The sequence below is a fragment of the Camelus dromedarius genome, chromosome 1, assembly GCF_036321535.1.
Source record: "Camelus dromedarius isolate mCamDro1 chromosome 1, mCamDro1.pat, whole genome shotgun sequence".
In the NCBI taxonomy this organism is placed as follows: domain Eukaryota; kingdom Metazoa; phylum Chordata; class Mammalia; order Artiodactyla; family Camelidae; genus Camelus; species Camelus dromedarius.
This window is the reverse complement of record NC_087436.1, coordinates 83,434,452-83,457,735: the sequence shown is the minus strand read 5'-3', so window position 1 is coordinate 83,457,735 and position 23,284 is coordinate 83,434,452. Positions and strand designations below refer to the sequence as shown.

Genomic DNA, 23,284 nt, shown 5'->3' with positions numbered 1-23,284 from the left:
GTCCATCACTTCGCATCTGAGGCGAGTGAAGCCCCTCACGGGACCCGGCCGGGGCTGGGGTCAGATGCCCTCTTCTCCTTGCTGCCCTCTGCTAGGAGCCATCCAGGATCCTTTCCTTGAACAGGCAGAGCAGGGATAAAATCAGTTCGTTGCACACAGTTAAATAAGCCCCAAGCTATCCCCTTTCCCATGTTTGCTTATTAATAAGAAGAAAAGGAAGCCTGGTGTTTGCATGTTTGATGTGTGCATTTCTAAGCAAAATGTGAAGCAGGACCACACTGCATGATGGGGGAGAATGTGAGTAACGGCACCGCTTCATCCAGCTCTCCTGAGGGTAGTGTTGTATCTCAGATCTCAAGTACTTAGCACAGTGCTTGCCCTATAATCAGCTCTCAATTAATACTTGTGCATATGAAAAGTATGCATATAAAATTACTCAGTTAACTGTACAGGCTCATTAGTATTCTGTGATCCAGTTGCTGAATTCTGAGACTAATTTTCGTAAGAAGTAGGAGTATTAACTCTGTTTTTGAAAAAAACCCTGTAAATTATGGTTATACCAGTTGCTAATTAGAAATTTAATGGTCCATCAGATGAAATATGTAAAAGTGAGTAAGCATTCAGGGTAAATAAAGACTTGCAGTGTATGGAGACCCTGAATGTGAATGCATACATAGCAGCAGCAGGGAGAGAAAGTGTCTGCATGTCTTAGTCCTTCACATCATTCTGCAAGATGCCAGGTTAACTCTAACAGCCCAGTTGCATGGTGCCTTCTGGGGAACGCTGTCTTTCACCGCTTACCCTAAAGCCAGCTCCAGTCTTGATAGCAAGTGACACCTGGCAACGCTGATTCTACAGGGTGATAAACTGCAAATTTCCACATGATGATAATTCACCTGATGAACAGTATCCTCTAGGAGAGACAGCAAATGATCATCCGCCCCTTTTCCCTTTGTTTCCATTAGAAACGTGCAGAAGGAAGACCGCACTCCTATGGCTGAAGAATACAATGAGTATAAGCACATTAAGGCAAAACTAAGGCTCTTGGAGGTGCTCATCAGCAAGAGAGACACTGACTCCAAGTCCATGTGAGGAGGCAGCCCCATCCGAGCAGAGGGGGCTGGGGTGCAGGGGGCAGAGGCCTTCCCCCCCACCCCGCCTCCTTTGGCGAATAGCAGCTCCGCAGAAACTGAAGTCAGCCTCAGAGCTGGACCTACAAGGCATGTAGCCCTGCTGCCTCCAGGCCACTGGGGTCAACTCCAGTTTCCATTGGCTGCCTCAGAAGCCACCTAGATGGAAGGAGGCAGCCCACCTCACGCAGGGCTTCTGTAAGGGAAAGTCACAGTCACCACGCACCCCGGTGCACACAGACACACGCAGACGCTGACACTGCAGCGATGAATCACTACATTGAGACACACTCATCTGCAGAGAATGTCCCCTGCCCTTCCCTGGATAACTGAGAAACAGACCATTCTCTGTCTAACTGTGACAAAGACCAGCTCAGGACTTGACTTCGAAGAGCGAGCTGGCTAGGCACCTCTGTGTCCTCTTCGGACCCAGCAAAGTGGGAAGATGCACTGGAGCCCTGTTTGCTGCCTTGGCCATTATCGCGACCTTTCCCCAGAGCTGCGCCTCTCCCTGCTCAGCTCTCGGGTAGACGGGAGCCACGTCTGCCCCCTGCGGCAGGGCGGTCCTCTGTCTGACCTTGTTTCTTCACGACGTCCTCAGCAACAGAGACCTGTGTTCCCTGACTGGGTGGGGCTGGACCACCTGCAGAGGACGGGGGGTGGGGGGATATAGCAGTAGCTATGTCCATGCGGATTGTTCAGTTAGGCAGGAGTGAAGAGCTGGGGAATTCTCTCCCAAACGCTGACTGCATTTGTCAGCCTCAAATCTTAACATCAAATGCTAAGCAAGGCCATCATGCCATGGAAGCCTGTTTGGGGTTTGGTTTCGTTTTGGCTTTAGCCAAACAGAAGGGTCTTGCTTCATTCTTAGCTCAAGGGTAGAGGATCATGAGAGAGAAAGAGCTTGTATTCTCAGCCTCCTGAGTACTTAACCAGCGTTTAATTTTTTTCTTTTAAAGTAAACCTGCACTAAAAATCTTCTAACTGAGGGGTAAGTGTAGCCCTCAGAGCTCAGCCTAAGGCAGAATCTAAATCACACTATTTTCAAGATCACATGTAAAGAGAAAAAATAATGTGTAGCCAGTTATGATTATACTTTCTTCAAGGACTGTGTCACAAAGCTGTCTACATTAGACATTTTGGAGGGACCAGGGAGTTGAAGACACCAAATCATTCATCTCTTCAGTGTGCTGACGCCATCTTTTGACTTGTTGTTACCTTCTGACCTTCTGTGTCTACACTGAGGAAAGTGGGTTCTGGCTCTGCCTGTCCAGCCCAGCCCCTTTGTGCTTTGTGAGGTTGAGCACAGGGTTCTGCACACCAGCCTCAGGCTGCCCAGAGAAAGTGTTTTGGTGGGCTCTGCCTTTGGCAGATAATGGTGCAGAATGAACAGGACGACAAAGGGGTACCATTTTGTTTTGTTTAATAATAATAATGAGAAAACTCTTTCTGACCAGTTACCAGTTTCCGAAGTGGGTTCTTGAGAAACCGTCCGGTCAGATTGGATTCATAGCAGCATTTTCCATAGTTGAAATGAGGTAGCAGCTGTCTATCAGATGAAAATCCTTTCCATCAGGAGTAGGGGGAAAAGAATACCTTTAAGTTTGCTCTTAAAGAAAATTATATAAAAGCATGAGCTATGTGTTGGAAGTGCCCTGGCTTAATCTACACATCTAAAGATGGTACGTAATCCTACTATATATATATATATATATATATATATATATATATATATATATATATATATATAGTTTGGTATTCTTGGCTCTGCTGTTTACATTGCAGATTGCTATAATTTCAAGGAGTTATATTATAAATAAAATGATGCACTTTAGGACGTTTTCTATTTTTGAAATCGGAACATGAATCATTCACATGACCAAAAATTGTATTTTTTAAAACAAATACATGTCTAGTTTGTCCTTTCTGAGTAGTTATTCTCTTAAATAAGCTATAATATAAATCAAATCATTACCAGTTGACTTTCAAAGCACATCTGTTTGAGTATTGTTTTGAAAATACTGATATGCTACAGAACTTGAAAAGAGGAAAATCTATATAAATGAGAAGCTACTAAATGTTTTGAAATCTATTGTCTCTGCCAAAGGTAAATTAAGTAAAAGATTTATTCAGGAAACCCCCCCACTCAAATTTGTATGATTGAATAAAAGAAGACACCAAGTTATAGTAAAATAAATAGTGTATGGAATGTCGTGTTTTCTTTTGTAGTTTCTAATCATCAATATATTTCCTAGAATAAATGAAGAACAAATGAAGGGGAGGAGCCCTGTTTATGCTGGATTCTATCTGAAGACATGTTAGTCGGTGGGTTCCGGCTCCGCCAGAAATGCGGAGGCAAATTTATTTCCACAGCAACCATTTCTGCAGCCCTGAGTCTCAGAGCCCTAGAAGCAGTGTCTTAATTGGCTTCACACAGAACACTCAGGACTGCGGTTTGTCCTTTGCTCTCTTGGGGGGGGGGGGAGAGAGAGAGTGTGTGTGTGTGTGTGTGTGTGTGTGTGTGTATTAGGACATGCCAACAAAATAAATGTCAAGGGTTATTTAATAACAATGATAAGTAAAAGTAAAGCGTAATAAACTTGAGTGTATGATTGTAAGAATCAGAGATAGCAGGGGCTTGTCACTTTCCCAGGCGTTTGCTTTTATTGTGTTTTTGTCTGGAGTAAACCTTGCAAGAGCTGTTTATATTAAGTACGGTAGCATTATTGTTTTATCTTTGAAGCACTGCATTTGGAGTTCACTTTTTAGACATGTATGTGCAAGGTTTAGGCCAAGGGCCTGCTGAGAAGTTTTTCAAGACAGCTGAAATTGTGTCTTGTGCTGGTAGGAGAAAGCTCACACAATGTCAGTGATCTCCAGTTCAGGGGAAATTTCCATGAAAGACCAAATCATATTTCAAACTGGAGGACCAATTTTCTTTTAATTGCTACCTAATTCATTAGGAGCTAATAATTAGATTTCTTCCTTTTGGTTGCCAGTTGGAAGTCAAAAGATTATTATTCATTGCCAACGGAAGGATCAGCAGTGCCTCTGTTTGTAGTATCAGTGTGATTTTTGCTTTGTCTCATTCTGATGCAACAGTTGCATGGTGGGAAGAGCTGTTAACAGGATGCGCCTGTTCCCAGGTGTGGCATGTCTAGCCCAGGACAAATGCCTCAGGGCTGTGCTTGTGTCATAAGTATAGCACTGAGATGTCCTGAGGGATGGGCCTTCATGGATGTGGTTGAGCTTAGAATTCCTCATAAGGTGAATATTAAGGTTTATTATCAGAATCAAGGGGCAGCCATGGTACCAGGTAAGTTGGTTCTTTCTGGGGCTGCCTAGTTCTCAGTAAACAGAATTGGGTCGTGTATCCAGAACTGATCACAGATCTGCAAGGAAAATCAAAATTTAGTTTATTAGTTTTTTAAGAGATTCTTAATCTGATCACAAAGATGCAATTTTTCTTAAAGGTATATCATTTTCTACCATTGGTACATTTATAGTTGAATGCCATAACTCTTTGTGCAAATCTGGTTGTAGTCTAAATCGGTTTTGCTTTCAAGGCGGGGCTTCCTGACACACTGCTTCCTGAGGGGGTTTCTCCCTGGGTTAGGAGAGGCGGTTTCTGCGCCAAAACCCACACCTTTGTGATATTCTTCATAGTATCCGTTTGGTTAAACCAACAGGGAGGGTAAAACTGGACTAAAACGTTGAAGCAGTGTTTCCTTGGAAGCCCGTGGGTTTAGCAGAAGCCAGAATGTGCTCTCCTTTCATTAATCCCCTTGCTTTTTATTTTTTCCCCACACGACCTTCAAAATCTACTGTAAACGACATTTTGTCAAAAGATAGGCTAAGCGTATTTTCAGATCTGTGTGTACTGAAATTGTGTATGCTGACGTCTCAGCGTGGCCGCCCCCGCAGGCTCCAGAGCCGGGTGACGTGCGCGCACTGTGGCGCTGGCTACTTTCCCTGGTAGGGACTGCGTCCTCGTGGGTATTTGCGCTCTCCCACCACAGTCCTTCATAATAGGTGTGTGTAGACAGGCTGAGGCTTACAGGTCTACGCAGGTGTGCAGCCGCATGAAACCCGCACAGCTATGCAAGTCCGTACTGCTATGAAACTGCACTTATGTCTCTAGGGGATCTCATTTTGCCTGGAATCCAGCCAGTCGTGGTCACATGCGCAGCTCGAGAAATACGTGTGTCAGATCGAATTCTCAATCTGAAGGCATCCACACGATCATGACATCTCCAAGGGTGGATACAATTTTAGTAAAATAACATGGGCCCAGAGCAATGTTTACATGACACGGAAGCAGAACGTTATTTGAAATGACGGTTGTTCCTTTTATAAATGTAAACCGAATTTTAAAAAACTGTTATGTACATTTTTGTACATGACTGTATTTTGTATAAACTTCAATAAAATATTTTTAACTGTGAACGTTCTGAAATTTTTGACAGCCTCCAGAATGTGTGATGGAACCAGCCTGTGGCCTCTGACCCTTCCCTTCGGTAAGGAATCACGCTGCTCCCCGAGCTCCTCAGAAGCCTCATGAGGATTAAGATTTGTTGTTCTGTCTCCAGGGAGGGCACCCGAAGGTGACACTAACTGGGCGCAAGCTGGATGTGCCTGTGATGCTGGGTTGAAGAACAGGCTGGTGCTCTGTGCTCAGCTGCCTTTGAAACAATTCATGGAAGAGGCTGGAGGGATGCAGAAAGAAAAACATTAAGAAAAACAATTGTTTAAGTACATTTCCAAAGTCTAGGAGGCCATCATAGGTAAACACGCGAACCATTCTCTACTTTGAAGCTAATGAAGCCACCAGAAAACTGTGATGGCGCATTTCAGTTGTGTGAGGTGAGTGCCTCGCCCCTGGGGGGAGGTCAGGTCTGCAGGTGTTCTCTAAGTGACTCAAATACACATTCAAAATATAGTAAACATGAAATTTTTTTAAAAAATGAAGGATTGGAGTAAAGACCTTGTCCCAGTCCTGACACCAGGATTCAACCCGAGATATGGCTGACTCGGGAGCACGAAGGTACAAGCACTGCTAACAGCACAATTGCATGCTTTCTGCCAAAACTGAAGCTCTCCCTGAATAGTTTGATTTTTGAAATACTGGGTCCAAAGTAATAGGCAGTAGGTATTGATCCTCCGTTTTCTTAAATCCTATTTCGTTGTTGCCCCTACGGGCGACTAGGGGGACTAGACAGTGATGCGGGACCAGACAGTGATGCTGGCCCTAGTACACCGGCTTCTATAGCCTGGTGCAAAGACCGAGGGTCCTCCAAGCCCCAAGCCCCACCCTTGCCCCCCTGGGAAGTGGACAGCCTGAAGGGGATTAGAGGAGGTACTGGGGATTGAACCCAGGGCCTTGTGCATGCTAAGCATGCGCTCTACCACTTGAGCTACACCCTCCCCACTTTAATCTTTCGATGGTCTCCTTACTACCTCCTCTAGAAGTGGATTCTGAATCTTGTAAGACAAAATGTATCAGAGTTCTCCCTGAGCTGGGTCAGCTTATCAAGGCTATAAATACACCGTTGAATTTCATATTCAGTAAAAGCCAAAAGTCAAAATTCCCAAGTGCATTTTTAGAATGCTGGTTGGCAGGCCAACAAATGGGATTTGGCAGGAACTGGCTTGTTGACAGCTTCTTAGTTTTCTTCTCCATCAACAAGGCTTATACCAGAGAGGGGCTCTGAGTTGTGCAGCATCTGCCCCAGGGAATGCACCCCAATGCAAAATGGACTAAGAACCTCCATGTCTCAGCTGGTTCTCTGTGTGTATGAATTCTGTTACTGTGACTTTTTTTTTTAATGAGGTATGGTGAGTTTACAATGTTGTGTCAATTTCTGGTGTACAGCACAATGCTTCAGTCATACATGAATATACATATATTTGTTTTCATATTCTTTTTCACCATAAGCTACTGTAAGATATTGTATACAGTTCCCTGTGCTATGCAGTATAAACTTGTTATCTATTTTATATGTGCTAGTCAGCATCTACAAATCTCGAACTCTCAGTTTTTCCTTTCCCATTCCCTTCCCCGCTGGTAACCACAAGCCTGTTTTCCATGTCTGTTACTGTGACTTGAAACTCACAGTCTTTTACATGTGAGTTTCTTTCAAAAGCAATTCAAAGATGCTAAGAAATCCTGTCATGCTTTTGGTTCTACGGCTTTCAGTGCTTCCTGGTAAGATATTTTGTGTTTTGTCTGTAACTTTCTGTTAATTTTGAAGAACTTAAAATGACAGGACAAGATTAGACAAAGAGGAGGGAAGGCAGGGAGGGAGACAGTGAAGAATCTGTTTCTCTCTGATATCAGAGAGCAGGGTTTCTTGAGCTGGAATACTGGCTAGGGGTCGAATAGTACAGTTGTCCCATGGGTGCCTAACAACCTGTGTTTCTGATAAGCTTCCAGGGGCTTTGATGCTGCTGATCCCAAGTCCCTCGTTTAAGTAGAGGGTGCAGACTGCATCCTGGGTGTTTGTGGAAATAAGCAGCTTCAGTCAATTCAAAATCCAAAATTGACAGCGATCGGCACACTTGCCAACACCAGTGGAGGCCAAATGCTGCTTGATGCTTAAGATCCAGACTATAGACAGATGGCTTAGCTCTGTGACCAGACACACTCCTTACCCTCCCTGTCTCCGTTTCTCCATCTGAAAAATGGGAATAATTGTCATAGCTGCCTCACCAAGGTTAGTATGGGAACTTACCTGGATGAACATAAAGGGATCACACTCTAAATCTTCAGTCAATAATGGTGGTGGGCTATTATCATCAGCATTGAGACAAAGATACGCTCTTACGTGGAAATCCAACAAGACATTTTGTATCGCTACAGAAAAGGAATTGTATTTCCCTCACCACAACTCCCCTCACCCTGTGATCCCTTGTTTGTATAAGTCAGAAACAGCGGGCATCTCCAGCCCTTTACAAATCAGTACTAACTGGTAAGCATGATTTTATGGAAACACCGACCCATTCTCTTGGTCTGAAAAGTAAAATTCTGACTATTCTCAAAGCAATTTGCATCAAAACCTGTGTGCAGCTTTCTCCAAAAGATCTTTGCTGGCTAAATTCCCTCCCTCACAGAGCAGGAAAGACTCCTCTTAAGTCTACTCCCTGAAACATTTTGGGAGGTCCATATCTGCTCAGACACGTAAGAAGAATTAACTGAGATGGCAGCTGAAACCAACATGGGAATGCCAAGTTCTGTGGAGGGAAGGAACAGAATAACCTTTGAACTGATTTCTAGGTCGTTTGGTGTCTTGAAATCTCTGTCTCAGGGTGTATTTTTAAACCCCTAAAAACTAGGCGTACCCTAGGGAGGAGACTTGCTGATTTTGGAAGCTCCTAATTAGTGTGCTACATTTCATCAAGCCTGTGGGCAAGGCAGAGACTGGGTGGGGTCTGGGGTCCTCCCCCAGGCCCTCATCAGCCCCAGAGGGGCAAAGTGGACGTGCCACTGCTCAGCCGGCAACAGGGCAAGTTTTGGGTTCAGATGATCTGACGCTAGCATTGAGTGAGGTGCTGCCCCCCATCACCTCGGCAACAGAAACTCCAGGTCTCATCTCCATACAATCTGCCAGTGACTTGAACTTGAGAGTCCTTGAGTCTACTACACCAACATCCGAGCTCCTGGGAGCGCCCAGGCAGGAAAGGTCAGGAGACCCATTTTTAACAAGAAGCCTCTGGCAGTGGCAGGCTGGTCCTGCTGGGACCACAAGCCAGTACCTAGTTGGCACTTGCTGTTGACCTTGGCCCTCAAGAGCTCCAGCTTCTTATGACACCGTGGGGAACGGGGTGTCATTTCTGAATCTGCTCTTTGGCTTTCTTTTTCTCCTAATCCTAACGAAACAGTGACTGGGAAAGACTTCTGGTTTAACATTTTCCTTCATCTGAGGAGTGTGTGTGTGTTCTTATTTAATTCCTCAGGAAGTTCAACACCAATGGGAGCTGAATCAATAATTACCAGAGATTGTATCCAACTCCCCTGGGATTAGGCCCCAGAAAATCTGCTTTCAAAAGATATGAAGACCATGTGATTGTGCCTCCTGCCAAGCATCCTGCCATTCTTGCAAGAAAAACAAAAAAGAAAAGCTGACATCTGAACTAATTTTCTCCATGCCACACACAGCTCAGAAGGACACATGCCATTAGTTTTAGAAGGAAATAAAGCACCAAAGCCTGGATTAGCTAATCTGTGGGAGAGGCCGCTATTAATACAGATGCAAAGAGTCTGCCCACAGTGCGGTGGGCCCCTCCTCCAGCACCTGTTCTGTTGCCTGTCCCAGTTTCTCGCTACACAAGTGAAAGTTGTTTCAGATGGACGCCCAAACCCACACCTGATTCGGTGTGGGCGAGCAGCCCTGCCTGTGTTTGAGTCCATCTGGGTTAGCATCCCAAAGAAAAGAGCTGTAGTCAGAGACTGACATCTGCCACACTCTTCGCAGGGCTCTGCTCTCAGGTGAGCTAATCCCTCTTTTACCTGGGTTGGAAAGGCATGGTGGTAGTTTCTGTGTCACATCTGACTGGAGAATTCCCTCGATCTAATCCACAGGAGAATTTCTGAAGCCATGAGGACCTACTCTCTTCCTTGTCACAAGCCCCTCCTCAGCTTTGTGAGACACTGTTCCTGCAGGTAAGTCTGCAGATGGAGCCTGCCAATGGCACCTATCAATGCTCCCCAAAAGTGTTCCTTAAAAATCAAGACATTCACAAACCAGAAGACTCATAACTGAAGCAACCTTGACTACTAACAAAGTAGTACAAAGGCAAGACAGGCACCATGTTCTTGGATATTCTAGAGACTTAACAAACCATGTTCTTGGTTTAAAATCTGCTTGCCTCCATTTCTAGGAGCCAAGGAAAACTGGAGACAACCAATATTTACATTTCTTTTTAAAAAGGAAATGATAAAATTCTGCAGATTAGCCTTGATTTTATTGACTTTCTCTTCCATGCTTGACCCTAACACAAAATATTCTGAGTTACACCTCAGATCTGTACTGGTTCCTGCTGTATGCCCTCCTTCATTCCACCTTTATCTCCATCATCCAATGAACTGTGATTTGGCTGTATTTTCCTTTTCCAGTTTTACAGAGATATGGTTGACATGTAACACTGTACATTTAAGATGTGCAACATGTTGGTTTGATCTACTAATATAATATAATGTAATGCGAGTCCCATCATAGCATCAGCTAACACCTCCGTCACATCACATAATTATCATTTCTTTTCTGTAGTTAGAACATTTAAGAACTACTCTCTGCAACATTTAAATTTGTAATATATTAACTGTAATTACCATGCTGTTCATTAGATCCATAGAATATATTCATCTTATAACTGGAAGTTTGTATCCTTTGACCCACATCTCCGCACTTCCACCACTCCCCAGCCCCTGGCAACTACCATTCTACTCTCTGTCGCTATGAGGTAGGCTTTTTAGATTCCACATAATAAGTGAAATCATATAGTATTTGTCTTTCACTGTCTGACTTAGTTCATTTAGCATGTTACTTTCAGAGTCCATCTATGTTGTCTCAAACAGCAGGATTTCCTTCTTATGACTAATATTCCATTGTGTCGCACATACATAACATACATACACACCACAATTTCTTTATCCATTCATCCATTGACAGACCCGTTGTTTCCATCTTGGCTATTGTAAATAATGCTGCAGTGAAGATGGGAGTGTATGTTCTCTTCAAGATCCTATTTTTATTTCCTTCAGATATATACCCAGAAGTAGGGTTGCTGAATCAGTTCTGTTTTTAATTTTTTGAGGAAACTTCATGTTTTCCATAGTGGCTGCATTAATTTACATTCCCATCAACAGTGCATGAGGGTTCTGCTTTCTCCACATCCTCACCAATACTTACCTCTTGTCTTTTTGATAATAACCTTTCTAACAGGTGTGAGATGATCATCTCCTTGTGGTTTTGATTTGCATTTCCCTGATGTTCAGTGATGTCAAGTACCTCTTCATGTACCTGTTGACTGTGTATCTTATTTGAAAAAGTATCTATTGAGTCCTCTGCCCATTTTAAATCAGATTGTTTAGTTATTTTTGTTATTGAGTTTTATGAGTTCTTTATGTATTTTGGATTTTAACTCCTTATCAGATATATGATTTGCAGATATCTTCTCCCATTCCATAGGTTGCATTTTTATCTGTTGATTGTTTCTTTTGCTGTGCAGAAGCTTTTTAGTTTGATGTTATCCCACTTAACCAGTTTTTGTTTTGTTGCTAGAGCTTTTGGTGTCATATCCAAAAAATCATTGCAAAGGCCAATGTCAAGAAGTCTTTTCCCTGTGTTTTCTTCTAAGACTTTTAGTTTCAGGTCTTGTGTTCAAGTCTTTCATCTATCTTGAGTTAATTTTTTTGAGTAGTATAAGATAGGGGTCCAAATTTATTATTCTGCATTTGGTTATCCAGTTTTACCAACACCATTTATTAAAGAGATTATTCTTTCCCCAATGCGTATTCTTGGCTCCCTGTCAAATATTACTTACCCATATATCCAACTGTTTATTTCTAGGCGCTTGATTCCATTGCACTAGTCTATTTGTCTATTTCTATGTCAGCACCATACTATGTTAATTACTGTAGCTTTGTAGTATAGTATGAAACAGGAAGTATGATGCCTCCAATGTATTCATTTTCTCAGGATTGCTTTGACTATTTGGGATCTTTTGTGTTTCCATACAAATTTTAGGATTATTTTTTCTATTTCTGTGAAAAATGCCATTGGGATTCTGATAGGGATCACACTGAATCTACAGATGGCTTTGGTTGGTATGGACATTTTAACAATATTAACTTTTCCAATTCATGAACATAGGATGTCTTTCCATTTCTTTGTGTCTTCAATTTTTCAAATCAAAGTCTTGTAGTTTATAGTGTAAAGATCTTTCACCTCCTTGGTTAAGTTTATTCCTAAATTTTTTTTTATTGAAGTATAATTAATTTACAATGTTGTGTTAGTTTATGGTGTACCTCAAAGTGATTCAGTTACATATATACATTCAAGTGTGTGTGTATATGTGTATATATATTCTTTTTCATATTCTTTTCCACTATAGGTTATTACAAGATACTGAATAAAGTTCCTTGTAGGCCCTTTGTTGTTTATCTATTTTATATGTAGTAGTTTGTATCTGCTTATCTCAAATAGCCTAATTTATCCTCCCCCCACTTCCCCTTTGGTAGTGGTAAGTTTGTTTTCTGTATCTGTGAGTCTGTTTCTGTTTTGTAAATAAGTCCATTTGTATATTTTAGATTCCACATGTAAGTGATACCATAATAAGTGAAGTAAATCAGATGAAGACAAATACTATATGGTATCATTTATATGTAGAATCTAAATATTGTTTTCATGTTATTATGAAGGGGATTTTTTTTCTTTTTCAGATACTTGTCAGTATACAGAAATACAACTGATCTCTGTACATTAATTTTCTATCCTATAATATTACTGAATTTATTGATTAGCTTTAGCTTTTCTTGTTGGAGTCATTAGGAATGTTTATATGTAAAATCATATCATCTGCAAATAAAGACAATTTTACTTCTTCCTTTCTGACTTAGATGTCTTTCTTTTTCTTGTCTGATTTCTTTGTTTAGGATTTCCAGTACTATGTTGAATAAGAGGGGTAAGAGTCATCACCCTTGACCTGTTTCTGATCTTAGAGGAAAAGTTTTCAACTTTGGACCACTGAGTATAATGTTAGCTGTGAACTTACCATATATTATGTTGAAGTATGTTCCCTCTTCCCAACTTGTTGAGTTTTTATCATGAAAGGATGTTCTTTTGTCAAATGTTTTTCTGCTTCTGTTGAAAGGATATGATTTATTTTTCATTCTATTAATGTGGTATATCACATTTATTGATTTGCATTCATTGACCCATTCTTGTATTCCAGGGATAAATGCTGCTTAACCATGATATACGATTGTTTTAATGTGCCTTTGAATTCAGTTTGCTACTATTTTGTTGTGAATTTTTGCATCAGTATTCATCAGAGATATTGGTCTGTAGTTTTCTATCCTTGTAGTATCCTTATCTGGCTTTGGTACCAGGGTTATCCTGGCCTCATAAAATGAGTTTGGGAGTGTTCCCTCCACTTTCATTTTTTGAAAGAGTTTTAAAAAGGTTGGCATTAATTCTTCTTTAAATGTTTGGTAGAATCCACCAGTGAAACCATCTGGTCTAGGGCTTTTCTTATTGGGAGCGTTTTTGATTATTGTTTCCATCTCCTTCCTCATTATTGGTTTGGAGTTTTAGTTGTGTCATGATTCAGTCTCGGTAGGTTGTTTGTTTCTAAGGATTTATCAGTTTCTGCTAGGTTTCCCAATTTGTTGTTCATGATAATCTCTTACGATCCTTTGTATTCTGTATCCACTATAATGTCTCCTCTTTCATTTATAATGTTATTTATTTGAGTCTTTTTTTTCTTAATTTAGCTAAAAGTTTGCCAATTATGTTTATCTTTCAAAAAACCAGCTCTTAATTTCATTGATCTTTTCTATAGTTTTTCAGGTCTCTATTTCATTTATTTATGTTCTCATCTTTATTATCTCGTTGCTTTTGCTAATTTTAGGCTTAGTTCTTTCTTTTCTAGTTGTTTGAGGGGTAAAATTAGGTTGTTTGAGATCTTTTTTTTTTCTTGATTGGACAGTTATTGATAGAAAATTCTCTTAAAACTGCTTTTCCTGCATCCCATAGGTTTTTGTATGTTGAGTTTCCATTTTTGTTGGATTCAAGATTTTTAAAATTTTCCTTTTGATTTCTTCTTTGACACATTGTTTGTTCAGAAGTGTGTTGTTTAATTTACACATATTGGTGAATTTTTTAGCTTTCTTCTTGTTAATGACTTCTGATTTCATACCATTGGGGTTGGAAAAGATACTTGGTATGATTTCAGTCTTCTTAAATTTGTTAAGACTTGTTTTGTGACCTATTAGATAACCTATCATGGATACCATTCCATGTACATTTGAGAAGAATGTGTATTGTTGGAGGGAATGTTCTGTATATATCTGTTTGACTCATTTGGTCTCAAGTATGGTTCAAGTCCAATGTTTCTTTGTTGATTTTCTGTCTGAAGGATCTATCCATTGTTAAAAGTGGAATATTAAAGTCTCTATTATATTGTTGTGTGTTTATTCCTTCAGATCTGTTAGTATTTTCTTAATATATTTAGGTTACTATATTTAGCTCCAATGCTAGGTGCATATATATATTTACAACTGTTATAACTTCTTGATAAATTGACCCCTTTGTCATTATATGACCTTCTTTTTCTCTTGTTACCACTTTTGGCTTAAAGTTTATTATGTCTGATATAAGTATAGCTATCCCTGCTTTCTTGTGGCTTTCATTTGCATGAATATCTTTTTCTACACCTTCACTTTGAGCTTATGTGTGTCCTTAAAGCTGAAGTGAGTCTCTTGCAGGTAATATATAGTTGAGTTTTGGGTTTTTTAATCAATTTAGCCACTCTTTGTCTTTTATTTGAGAATTCAGTTCATTTAAATTTAAAGTAACTAATGATAAAGACTTACTAATGCCATCTTACTGTTTTCTGGCTATTTTGTAGTCCCTTTGTTGCTGTCTTCCTCTCTTGCTGCCCACATTTATGAGTTGATGATTTTCCATAGTGATACGTCTTAATTTCCTTGTCTTTATCTTCTGCGAATCTACTGTTTTTGCTTTATTACTAGGAGACTTACATAAAACATCTTATAGATATAATAGTATATTTTAGGCTGATAATTTAACTTTGATTGTATATAAAAATTCTACTCTTTTGCTTTCCCTCTTATGTTTTTAATGTCACAATTTACATACATACACAAAATACATTTTTATATTATGTATTCACTAGCAAATTATTGTAGCTAAAGCTTTTTTAAAAATACTTTTGTCCTTTAACCTTTATACTAAAGTTAAGTGATTAACACACCACCATATTACAGTAGTAGAGTATTAGGAATCTAACTGTATACTTACCTTAACCAGCGTGTTGTGTATTTTCATATGTTTTCACGTTACTAATTGGTGTCCTTTCCCTTCAGCTTGAAGAACTCCTTTCACCATTTTTATATAAAGTCTAGTAATGAACGCTCTCAGTTTTTGTTTGTTAGGGAAAGTCTTTTATCTCACCTTCATTTCTGAAGGACAGCTTTGCTGGGTTCTTGGTTGGCAGGTTTTTTTTTTCTTTCTTTCAGTACTTGAATATATCACTCCATTCTCTCCTGGATGCAAGGTCTCTACTGGGAAATCTGCTGATAGCCTTATGAGAAAAGATCATTTTAGAATGAAATTTTGGAGTAAGCTATTAATTTCATGAACTTGGAAGTCCATATTTCTCCCAGGTTTGAGAAATTCTCAGCCATTATTTCTTTAAATAAGCTTTCTACCTCTTTCTCTGTCTCTTCTCCTTTTGTAACTCCAATAATATGTACATTGTTTCTCTTAACAGGGTCTCCTAAGTCCTATAGGTGTTCTTCAGTCCTTTTCATTCTTTTTGCTCCTCTGGATAATTTCAGTTGATCTGACTCACTGAATCTTTCTTCTTCATCTTCAAGTCTGATGTTGAAGCTCTCTACTGAATTTTTCAATTCAGTCATTGTATTCTTCAGCTCCAAAATTTCTTTTTTAGATTTTCTGTCTCTTTGATGTACGTCTTATTTGTTCTTGTCCTATTTTCCAGATATGATTAAATTGTTTGTTCTCTTGTAGTCCTCAGAGCATCTTTAGACAATTTTCTTAAACTATCAGGCAATCCTGGATCTCTGTTTCTTTAGGGCCAGTTACTGGAGGTTGACTGTATTCCTTTGATGGAGAGGTCTCCCTGATTCTTCATGATCCCTGTAGCCTTGCATGAGTGTCTGCATTTCAAGAAGCAGTCATCTCTTACAGACATTATGGACTGACTTTGGTAAGTGAAGACTTTCACACCTACAAGGGTTGGAGAGGGAGTGGGCACACTGCAACATGCTGTGACCCAGGTCTAGTGGTGCAGGGTACCAAGTGTGGGGGCATGTGGCAGCAAGGGGTCCAAGAGGCATGGTCTCTCTTTGGCTCAGGTTGCTGGGGTCTACAGCATCAACTGTGTGGTCCTTGATGAATGCTGCAGGGAGTCTGCAAAGGCTACAGTGGCTGTTGGGGTTCTGAGCAGCACCTCTAGATCCAGTGACTGGAACAGGCAGTGGTGGTGGCCGATGCCTGTGGTGTGTACACAACTCAGCTACAGGGGTCAGCTATACGTACCTATGTAGTGGCTGGGGCCAGTTGCAGGCATGCACCTAGTGGTGGGTGCCAGGGCAGGCAGCAAAGGCCAGGGCCAGCTGCAGGCACCCTGGCAGCTACAAGAGCCCCTAGCTATCTGCATGCTCTCCTGTGGCTGCGGTCTCCCCCTAGGTGTGCACACAGCAGTGGGAGCCAGTGACAGGTGTCAGGCTGGCAGTGTGCAAGTGCACAGCTGAAGGGGCTTGCCCCAAATGCACACATGGCGATGGGGCATCTAGGTTCATGTCTTATATTCACAAATAGGCCTGGGCTGGCTGTTGGTGCAGTACCTGGGCTCTAGCAGGGGCCAGATCAGGGCAGGGAGAAAGTAGGTAGGACTCAGGTGGCTGATGCCAGCGAATGCAAATAACTGTGGGTGAAAGCTGGTGAAATCTGCAGGGAGTCCATGATGGCTGTGCTGTCTCTCGTTTTCTTCAGTGGTGAAAGCTGCTGGATATGTCTTAGAGCAGGTGTCTAGAAACCATAGTAGCTTCTGCTGTGTGCCTGCTTCTGGTAGCTCCCACTTTTCTTCCTTGTTCCATCTCTGTGTGTCTCAGCTTTGCCAGTCTCTGGGTGGGGTAAATCTGAAGTGGCACCTTCATGTGGTGCCCCAAAAGGCTGGGGAAGCTAGTCACTCACCCCACTCCCCCTTTCCTAGTGAAGGGTCCTCTATCTAGCTGGGAGCTCCCTCTTGGTGCTGAGCAATGCTAGTTTTGGGGACAGGATGATGCAGGCAGAATGAAGCTGCCTTCCCCTTTTTGTATGGTTAGTCTCAGGGATTTTTGGTTCCACTGCAGTGCTGAAGTTTCTTAAGTGCACTCCGGTGCTCTGTTTATATATAGCTGTCTAATTGTCGATCTTTGTAGGGTGATGGAGGCTGGGTATCCTACGTTGCCATTTTGATGATGTCACCTCCAGTCCTGCAACTCAGGAGCAGCCAGATGGAAGGTATGCGGGAAGGGGCATGGAGCTGTGATGCCCTCTTCAGGCACACCACGCTCCCAGTACCTCCACACGTTCTCCAACCTGGAAGCTACTGTTAGGCCATCACTTCCAAACTATGGTCTGGGAGAAGTTAACAGATACTTAGCTGACCACTGAATGCCAACAGAGACCCCGTACTCAATGACAACAGCTCCAATGAGACCTACTGCGGATGCTACAGGAACAGCACACCTGATCCGTATTTTAGTCCCACAGTCATAGAACTGCCTTACTGAACTGTACAGTGGCAGGAAAACAAAGCTCCCTGCAGCATCTCTGCAGATGGGTGGTCAAGGAAGTGACCTGCTACATCATGATGTCTCTTTCATTTGGCCACTAGGCAACCTCATCTCTAGTGACCCATTTCTAGTCAAATTTGCTGCCCACCTCTAGCAGCTTGGCACAGTACAGATTAATGGTCCATGTCCCACCACTCTGACAGTGAACAAATTTTCTCTAAACATTCATTTTTTCATGTGAAAAATTAGGGTAAGAATAGTAATTTTAGTTACTGAGAGTTTGTTACATGCTAGGCACTGTCCCACATGCTTTCCCTTAATTAATTAACTTAATTCTCATTAACAACTCCATGAGGTAGGCACTATTTCTATTCCCATTTTCAATAGGAAGAAAATGAGGTGCAAGAGGTTAAGTAACCTGCCCAAGGCCACACAGCTGGTAAGTGGTCGAGCCAGGAGGGCAGAGGTGGCAGTTAAACTGATTAGTGCATAGATAATGCTCAGCGCAGGGTCCAGCGCACAGTCAGTACCTGGTGGTGATTATGACAGTTAAAACCTTGGTGCCTATTTCTGTGCTTTAATCTTAGACACAGCTTGATTCTTCTCACCCCTGTGGCAGAAAGGCCCACACATTTGTTCTCTCTGGTTCAGTGTCAGCTATGACCACGTTCCTCCTAAGACTTCAGTAAGTTACCAGCTCTATTGTTATGATTCCTGCAAGTCTGATCTCAAAGAGTTGGGGCAAATCTTTCTCCATTAAGGGCCACGTATTAATATGTTAGGCTGTGTAGGCCAGACAACTGCTGTCATGTATCTCTTTTTTCTTTTTTTATATTTTAAAAATATAAAACCTATTTTAGCTCATGGGCTATAGTTTGCCAACCCCAGCTCTCCAAGGTTATTAATACAGAACTAGTCTAGTCATCAAAAAGCTTTCACATGGAAATGGAGCTATCAGAATTGGCTACATTGCCTGGTTACACTTTCATTGAATCCCACCTACTGCCTTATTTTAATGAAATTATTTTTTCATTAAACTGGTACATTTATGAATACAGTGGAGAAACTTCCAAATGTCTGCAGGCGAGGAAGGTAAGTAAATCTAGAAATGCCTATCTAGAATCTTCCAAAACTAAGTGATGAAGGGAAAAGAGGAAAATATGCCAGAAAAAAATCATTTTTAGAAAACTTCACTCATGCAACAAATATCTGGAAGAATTTATTGAGCATATCTATGTGCAGGCACTGCTTTTGGTGATGAGATTTTAGAATTTCAGAGCTCAAAGGGACCTTAGAAATTATCTGGTCCAAACTCCTTATTTCATGGATGAGGATTCTGGAGGCCTAGAAATTTAAATGGAACAGGCTTTTTTGTCCCTCAAACTTAGCACATATATATGCTATTAAGTGTTTGTTGAACGGAACTTAATGGTTTAAAGGTGGTAAAGAGAACAGTAGCTTTCCATTACTAACAGTACATTACAGTACAGTATATAGTAATTATTTTTAAATTTTTTTGAAAAAAAGTTTTTTGCTGTGAACAAGTGAGGTAAGCATCAGCTGTTAGATTAGTAAGTCTTGGATTCAACTTTAATTTCTCCTTTTCCCTTAAGGCTCTCGTCGCCCACTCCCCTTTCTCCTGTCCACACGTCTGTTTACACTGCTCTCAGTTGCTGTCTTTCTGCTCTGTCCTCCTCATTCCAATTCCTCCACATGTATCCCCCATCCACGTTTCCGTCTTAAAACCAGGCTCAAGTCATATCACTGCCTCCTTCCTCTACCCCGAGGTTCTGAACATTTGGACGTTTCAAGGCCTTAGCCTGGTTCCTCAGCCCCAAACCTGCCTTCTTTCTCCCCAGTCATACTTACCATTATTCTGTTTCCTCTGATGCTCCCTTCAAATTGTTCCTGGCCTTTCTCTAAATACGCTCCCACTTCAAGCCCTTGCTAAGGCCTGCCCCTCCACGGGAAATGCCTTGTCACCTGTCACAAGCTTCTGGAATCCTATCCATTCTTAATGCCACCTGCTCCTCTACCCTGCTTTCCTCTTCATTTCCCCAGCAGTTCTCCTTTCTCGTGGCAGGAACGAAATTTGATCTTCTATTAGATTACTTGGGTAGATGATGTAATTCTTCTACTGAAAGCAAACTACCTATTTAGCAGGTACAAGAAGAAACAGTTCTGGTTACATTAAAACACCAAATTTATTGCATAATATTGAACTATATGCACACACATAGAAAATAAACATTTCATATAACTGTATATCTTTTTTAATCTTGTATTATAAAGACTGAAAAACTACCAATTTAGCAATTGGAATAAATTTTAAAAACCAAAAGAAAAAGCAAAAATCTACAGTCCTTCATTGAGATTTGATGCTGACTCACGGTTCATAAATACTTCATTTTATATAAATAAGTTTTTTTCTCTAGTGACTAGGAATTTAAAATTAGGCTGACATGGATTCTTTGCTCATGTAGAATTTCCTTACCCCGGATGAAGGTTGAGCATGTCATGATTTCGGAGATACACATATTTGCTTTAAACACAACCCCCTGAAATCCCATTGTAAACAAACATTTCAAATGCAATAAACAAAAGTTCCATAATGAAGAATGTCCTTAAGTCTTAGCAGTTAGGGAAAAGGGGAAAAAAAAATCTGAGTAGAAACTTTGCAGTTTAAATAGAAATAAAAAAACAGACCGCATGCATCCACTAGATGGAGAGGAGGGGAGCATGAAGTCAGGTCACAAAGATGGGGACGGAGTGAAGAGGGCAGTGGGGAGACGAAGTAGTAGAGACATAAAGTGATAGGGAAAGGGGACAAGAAATTTATTATTTCTACTTTTCTGGGAGAAAATATTCCTTAAAAAATTAATGCAACTTGCTTCAAAGCAAAATAATGGAAGGGTTGGGGGCCTGCCACCTCATCTTATCGTCAGAAGGACTTGGCGGAGCAACCAAACAAAATTCAGCTCAGCTGCGAAGCTCTGCACACCTTTAAGGAGGGCCAGGAATAGGCAGAGCCATAGGGAGATGGCTTGTCCCTCGAGAAGTTTTTTTTTTAAGCAAGGCGTGTTTATCAGAGGGCTCCCATCAGTTCTCCAGAGTTCCGCCAAAGTAATGGACCCAGATTCAGCTTGTTGGACTTAACAATTTCTGAAGTAGTCCTTTCTTTCCTTTGTCCTTAGGGCAGGGCTGCAACAAGCCAGGAGCATTTCCAAGGCTGCAGAGAAAGGAGACATTCTGCATGTGCAGGTGAGAAAGGACGGATAATCAAATCATTCTTGCAGAGGAATGAGAAGTTAGACGAAGGACAAGGAAGCATCGTGAGGAAAGATCAGGGCTGAGAGAGACACTGGGGAAATGTGAGTTTAAAAATCCACTGCCATTTTATCCAGCAGAGTGCAACACAGCCACAAGTGCAAGGAATACGGGCTAATTTGGTTTAAAAACAAAAACCCCTCCCACACAAGAGCCAATTTTTCACCCCATCCCCAGCCCCTGATTTTTCAAAAAGGTTCCTGCTTACCACCCCAGAAAACCATCAACCAGGTTCAGGAGTCACAAGTCCCAACCCACTTATGCAATAGAAAAATAGAACTCACGCCCATGATTTTCTATATGGGCCTCAAGGTGGACGCTGAGGAAGGAAGGGAAATCTGGGGCAAGCTGGGGAGCCTCAGGCCAAGCTGAACCCCTCGTAGTTGTCCAGGGCCTGGGTCAGCCGTGCACTCAGGACCTCTTTGCTGCTGTATTTGGGGAGGTCAAGAAGGTTGTAGCAAGTGTGGGCCACAGGCAAGTACTCCTCCCCGCTGGCTGTGGACTGGATGACGATCTGCAGGCTGGCCATGCCGTAGATGGGAATCCGATCACTACCCGTCAGGAACACTGTGGAGAGAGGGAATGGGAATTACCAACTACACAAATAGGGGGGGACTGGTGTTGGCGGCCTGGGAGGAACAGAAGGGAAAGGATGACACCCTGTGGCTCCTATGAGAAGTGCAACCACTTTCATGTGTCATTACGATACATACATACTGCATTAATACTAATATAAGCTCACTCTTACAGAGCGAGAGAGATTGCCTTTCAAATCCTGGTTGTTGGTTTTATGTGGATAAAAAGTCTATACTTTTCATTGAAGGGAACTGCTGACCTCGGGGAAAGCAGGAAGACGACCTGAGTCTCTGACTAGAGGCCTCCTCTCCCCTCAGATGTCTGTGCTTATACCCCCTGGCTGGTGAATTTCCATTTGGGATGTTTGCTTGCCTTTGCCTGTCTCTCCATTTTTCTTAAACCAGAAGAGCTGACGCTGACATTATATGAGACGTTTCACTCTTGTGACACACTGGGACTTGGGGGAAAAAAGACCAACCCAGCTGTCTTTTCCTGTTTTCTAGCACTCGAGAACCTTCTTTGTTCAATTGCTGGAAAAATTACTACAGTGAAATCCTTAGTTAAGGAGCACTTTCAAATAACTTGCCACTACCTGAGGCTGAAATAGATACACATTCTTATCAAAGTCTGTAGAGTTAATAAAACTTATGTAAATCTCTGAACAGAAAAATGTCTTCTTTTAAGGATAATCCCTGGACCAGGAGCAGGCTCCACCTGATGTCACTGCTTTACAAGCTCTGCTGGCAAACCTCACCCCATCACTTGACTCACATGCCACGGCTTCTCAAGAGCCCGTGTAACGGGGCAGAGGAGAAACAGGGCTCTCTTTAGGAATTCTTCTGTAAGCTCTCTGCTGCCTCTCATTCTTGCACATGAGCAGTAGAATCCAGGGATAAATCTTGCATTAATACTAACATATGCTCTTTCTTATAAAGCAAAAGAGACTGCCTCTCAAATCCTAGTTTTTAAAAAAATTTTATACAGATAAAAAATGTATACTATTCACTGGCTAGTTTATCAACGTGATTATACAATGACACAAAGATTCCTACTATTTTTTTAAAAGGCTCAGTTCATGTAAACTAGACTTCATTCTCCTTTCCAAATGTATTAATTACCGTTCTCAAATGTCATCCAGCCAGTCACAAAGGACCACTTATTGTATGACTCCATTTATATGAAATGTCCACAACAGGCGACGCCAGAGAGAAAGCAGACTGGTAAAGGGATAGGAGGTTGGGAGAAAACAGGGAAAGACTGCTAATGGGCACAGGGCTGCTGCTTAAGGTGATGAACATGTTCTGAAGTTGACAGCCGCACACTGTGGAGTATACTGAAAACCAATGAAATGTACATTTTAAATGGCTGAGTTGTCTAGTATGTGCATGTGAATTAAATCTCAACAAAGCTATTATAAATCACATCTCCCCAGTTAAATCTGCCATGAACACTAATATTTTCAAAAGGCTAGAGAGATAAGGGAGGTTAATCCAAACAGTTTGATTTCATTAATATAATACTTAAAGGAGTCACATATAAAACTAGTATTTTTAGAGCAATTAAAAAATCAGTGAAATGCTTTTTTCTTCCTTTCATGCAGTCCATTCTATTAGGCAGCAACTAAGGAATAACACCCTCTGTGCCTGATATCATAAGACAACAGTGTAAATATATTTCCTTACTTACTCTTTACCATTTAAGAGTT

General features: G+C 41.4%; 2 protein-coding genes and 1 long non-coding RNA gene across 24 annotated transcripts in view; 2 read left to right on the top strand and 1 right to left on the bottom strand.

Annotated features, from left to right (window-relative positions):
- FAM13A (family with sequence similarity 13 member A) overlaps window positions 1–2,760 on the top strand; it is a 285,708-nt gene extending 282,948 nt beyond the window's left edge. For all 6 annotated transcript variants that reach the window (XM_064486374.1, XM_031433856.2, XM_064486371.1 and 3 more), the window contains one exon: window positions 966–2,760. In XM_064486374.1, coding sequence (XP_064342444.1) covers window positions 966–1,092 — 127 coding nt within the window. In that variant the 3' untranslated portion in view covers window positions 1,093–2,760. The remainder of the gene's footprint in view (window positions 1–965) is intronic.
- Window positions 2,761–2,865: 105 nt separating this feature from the next.
- Window positions 2,866–21,183, top strand: LOC135321380 (uncharacterized). 6 transcript variants are annotated; one of them, XR_010381122.1, is made up of 7 exons: window positions 2,866–3,455; window positions 5,597–5,647; window positions 5,720–9,615; window positions 9,709–9,789; window positions 15,391–16,103; window positions 17,320–17,401; window positions 20,871–21,183. It is a non-coding gene; the product is annotated as an uncharacterized LOC135321380 (long non-coding RNA). The 6 variants fall into 6 exon arrangements; XR_010381120.1 differs by having other exon boundaries at window positions 5,597–9,615; XR_010381115.1 differs by lacking the exons at window positions 2,866–3,455; window positions 5,597–5,647 and having other exon boundaries at window positions 5,836–5,993; window positions 9,084–9,615.
- The window catches only part of HERC3 (HECT and RLD domain containing E3 ubiquitin protein ligase 3), a 130,779-nt gene continuing 112,018 nt past the window's right edge, over window positions 4,524–23,284 (bottom strand). For 9 of the 12 annotated variants that reach the window (XM_031433872.2, XM_031433912.2, XM_031433884.2 and 6 more), the window contains one exon: window positions 19,862–21,570. In XM_031433872.2, the coding sequence (XP_031289732.1) occupies window positions 21,362–21,570 (209 nt within the window). In that variant the 3' untranslated portion in view covers window positions 19,862–21,361. Of the gene's footprint in view, window positions 5,837–15,325; window positions 19,829–19,861; window positions 21,571–23,284 lie in introns of those variants that run through there. The other 3 variants (XR_004130931.2, XR_010381102.1, XR_010381101.1) reach the window with 3 other exon arrangements.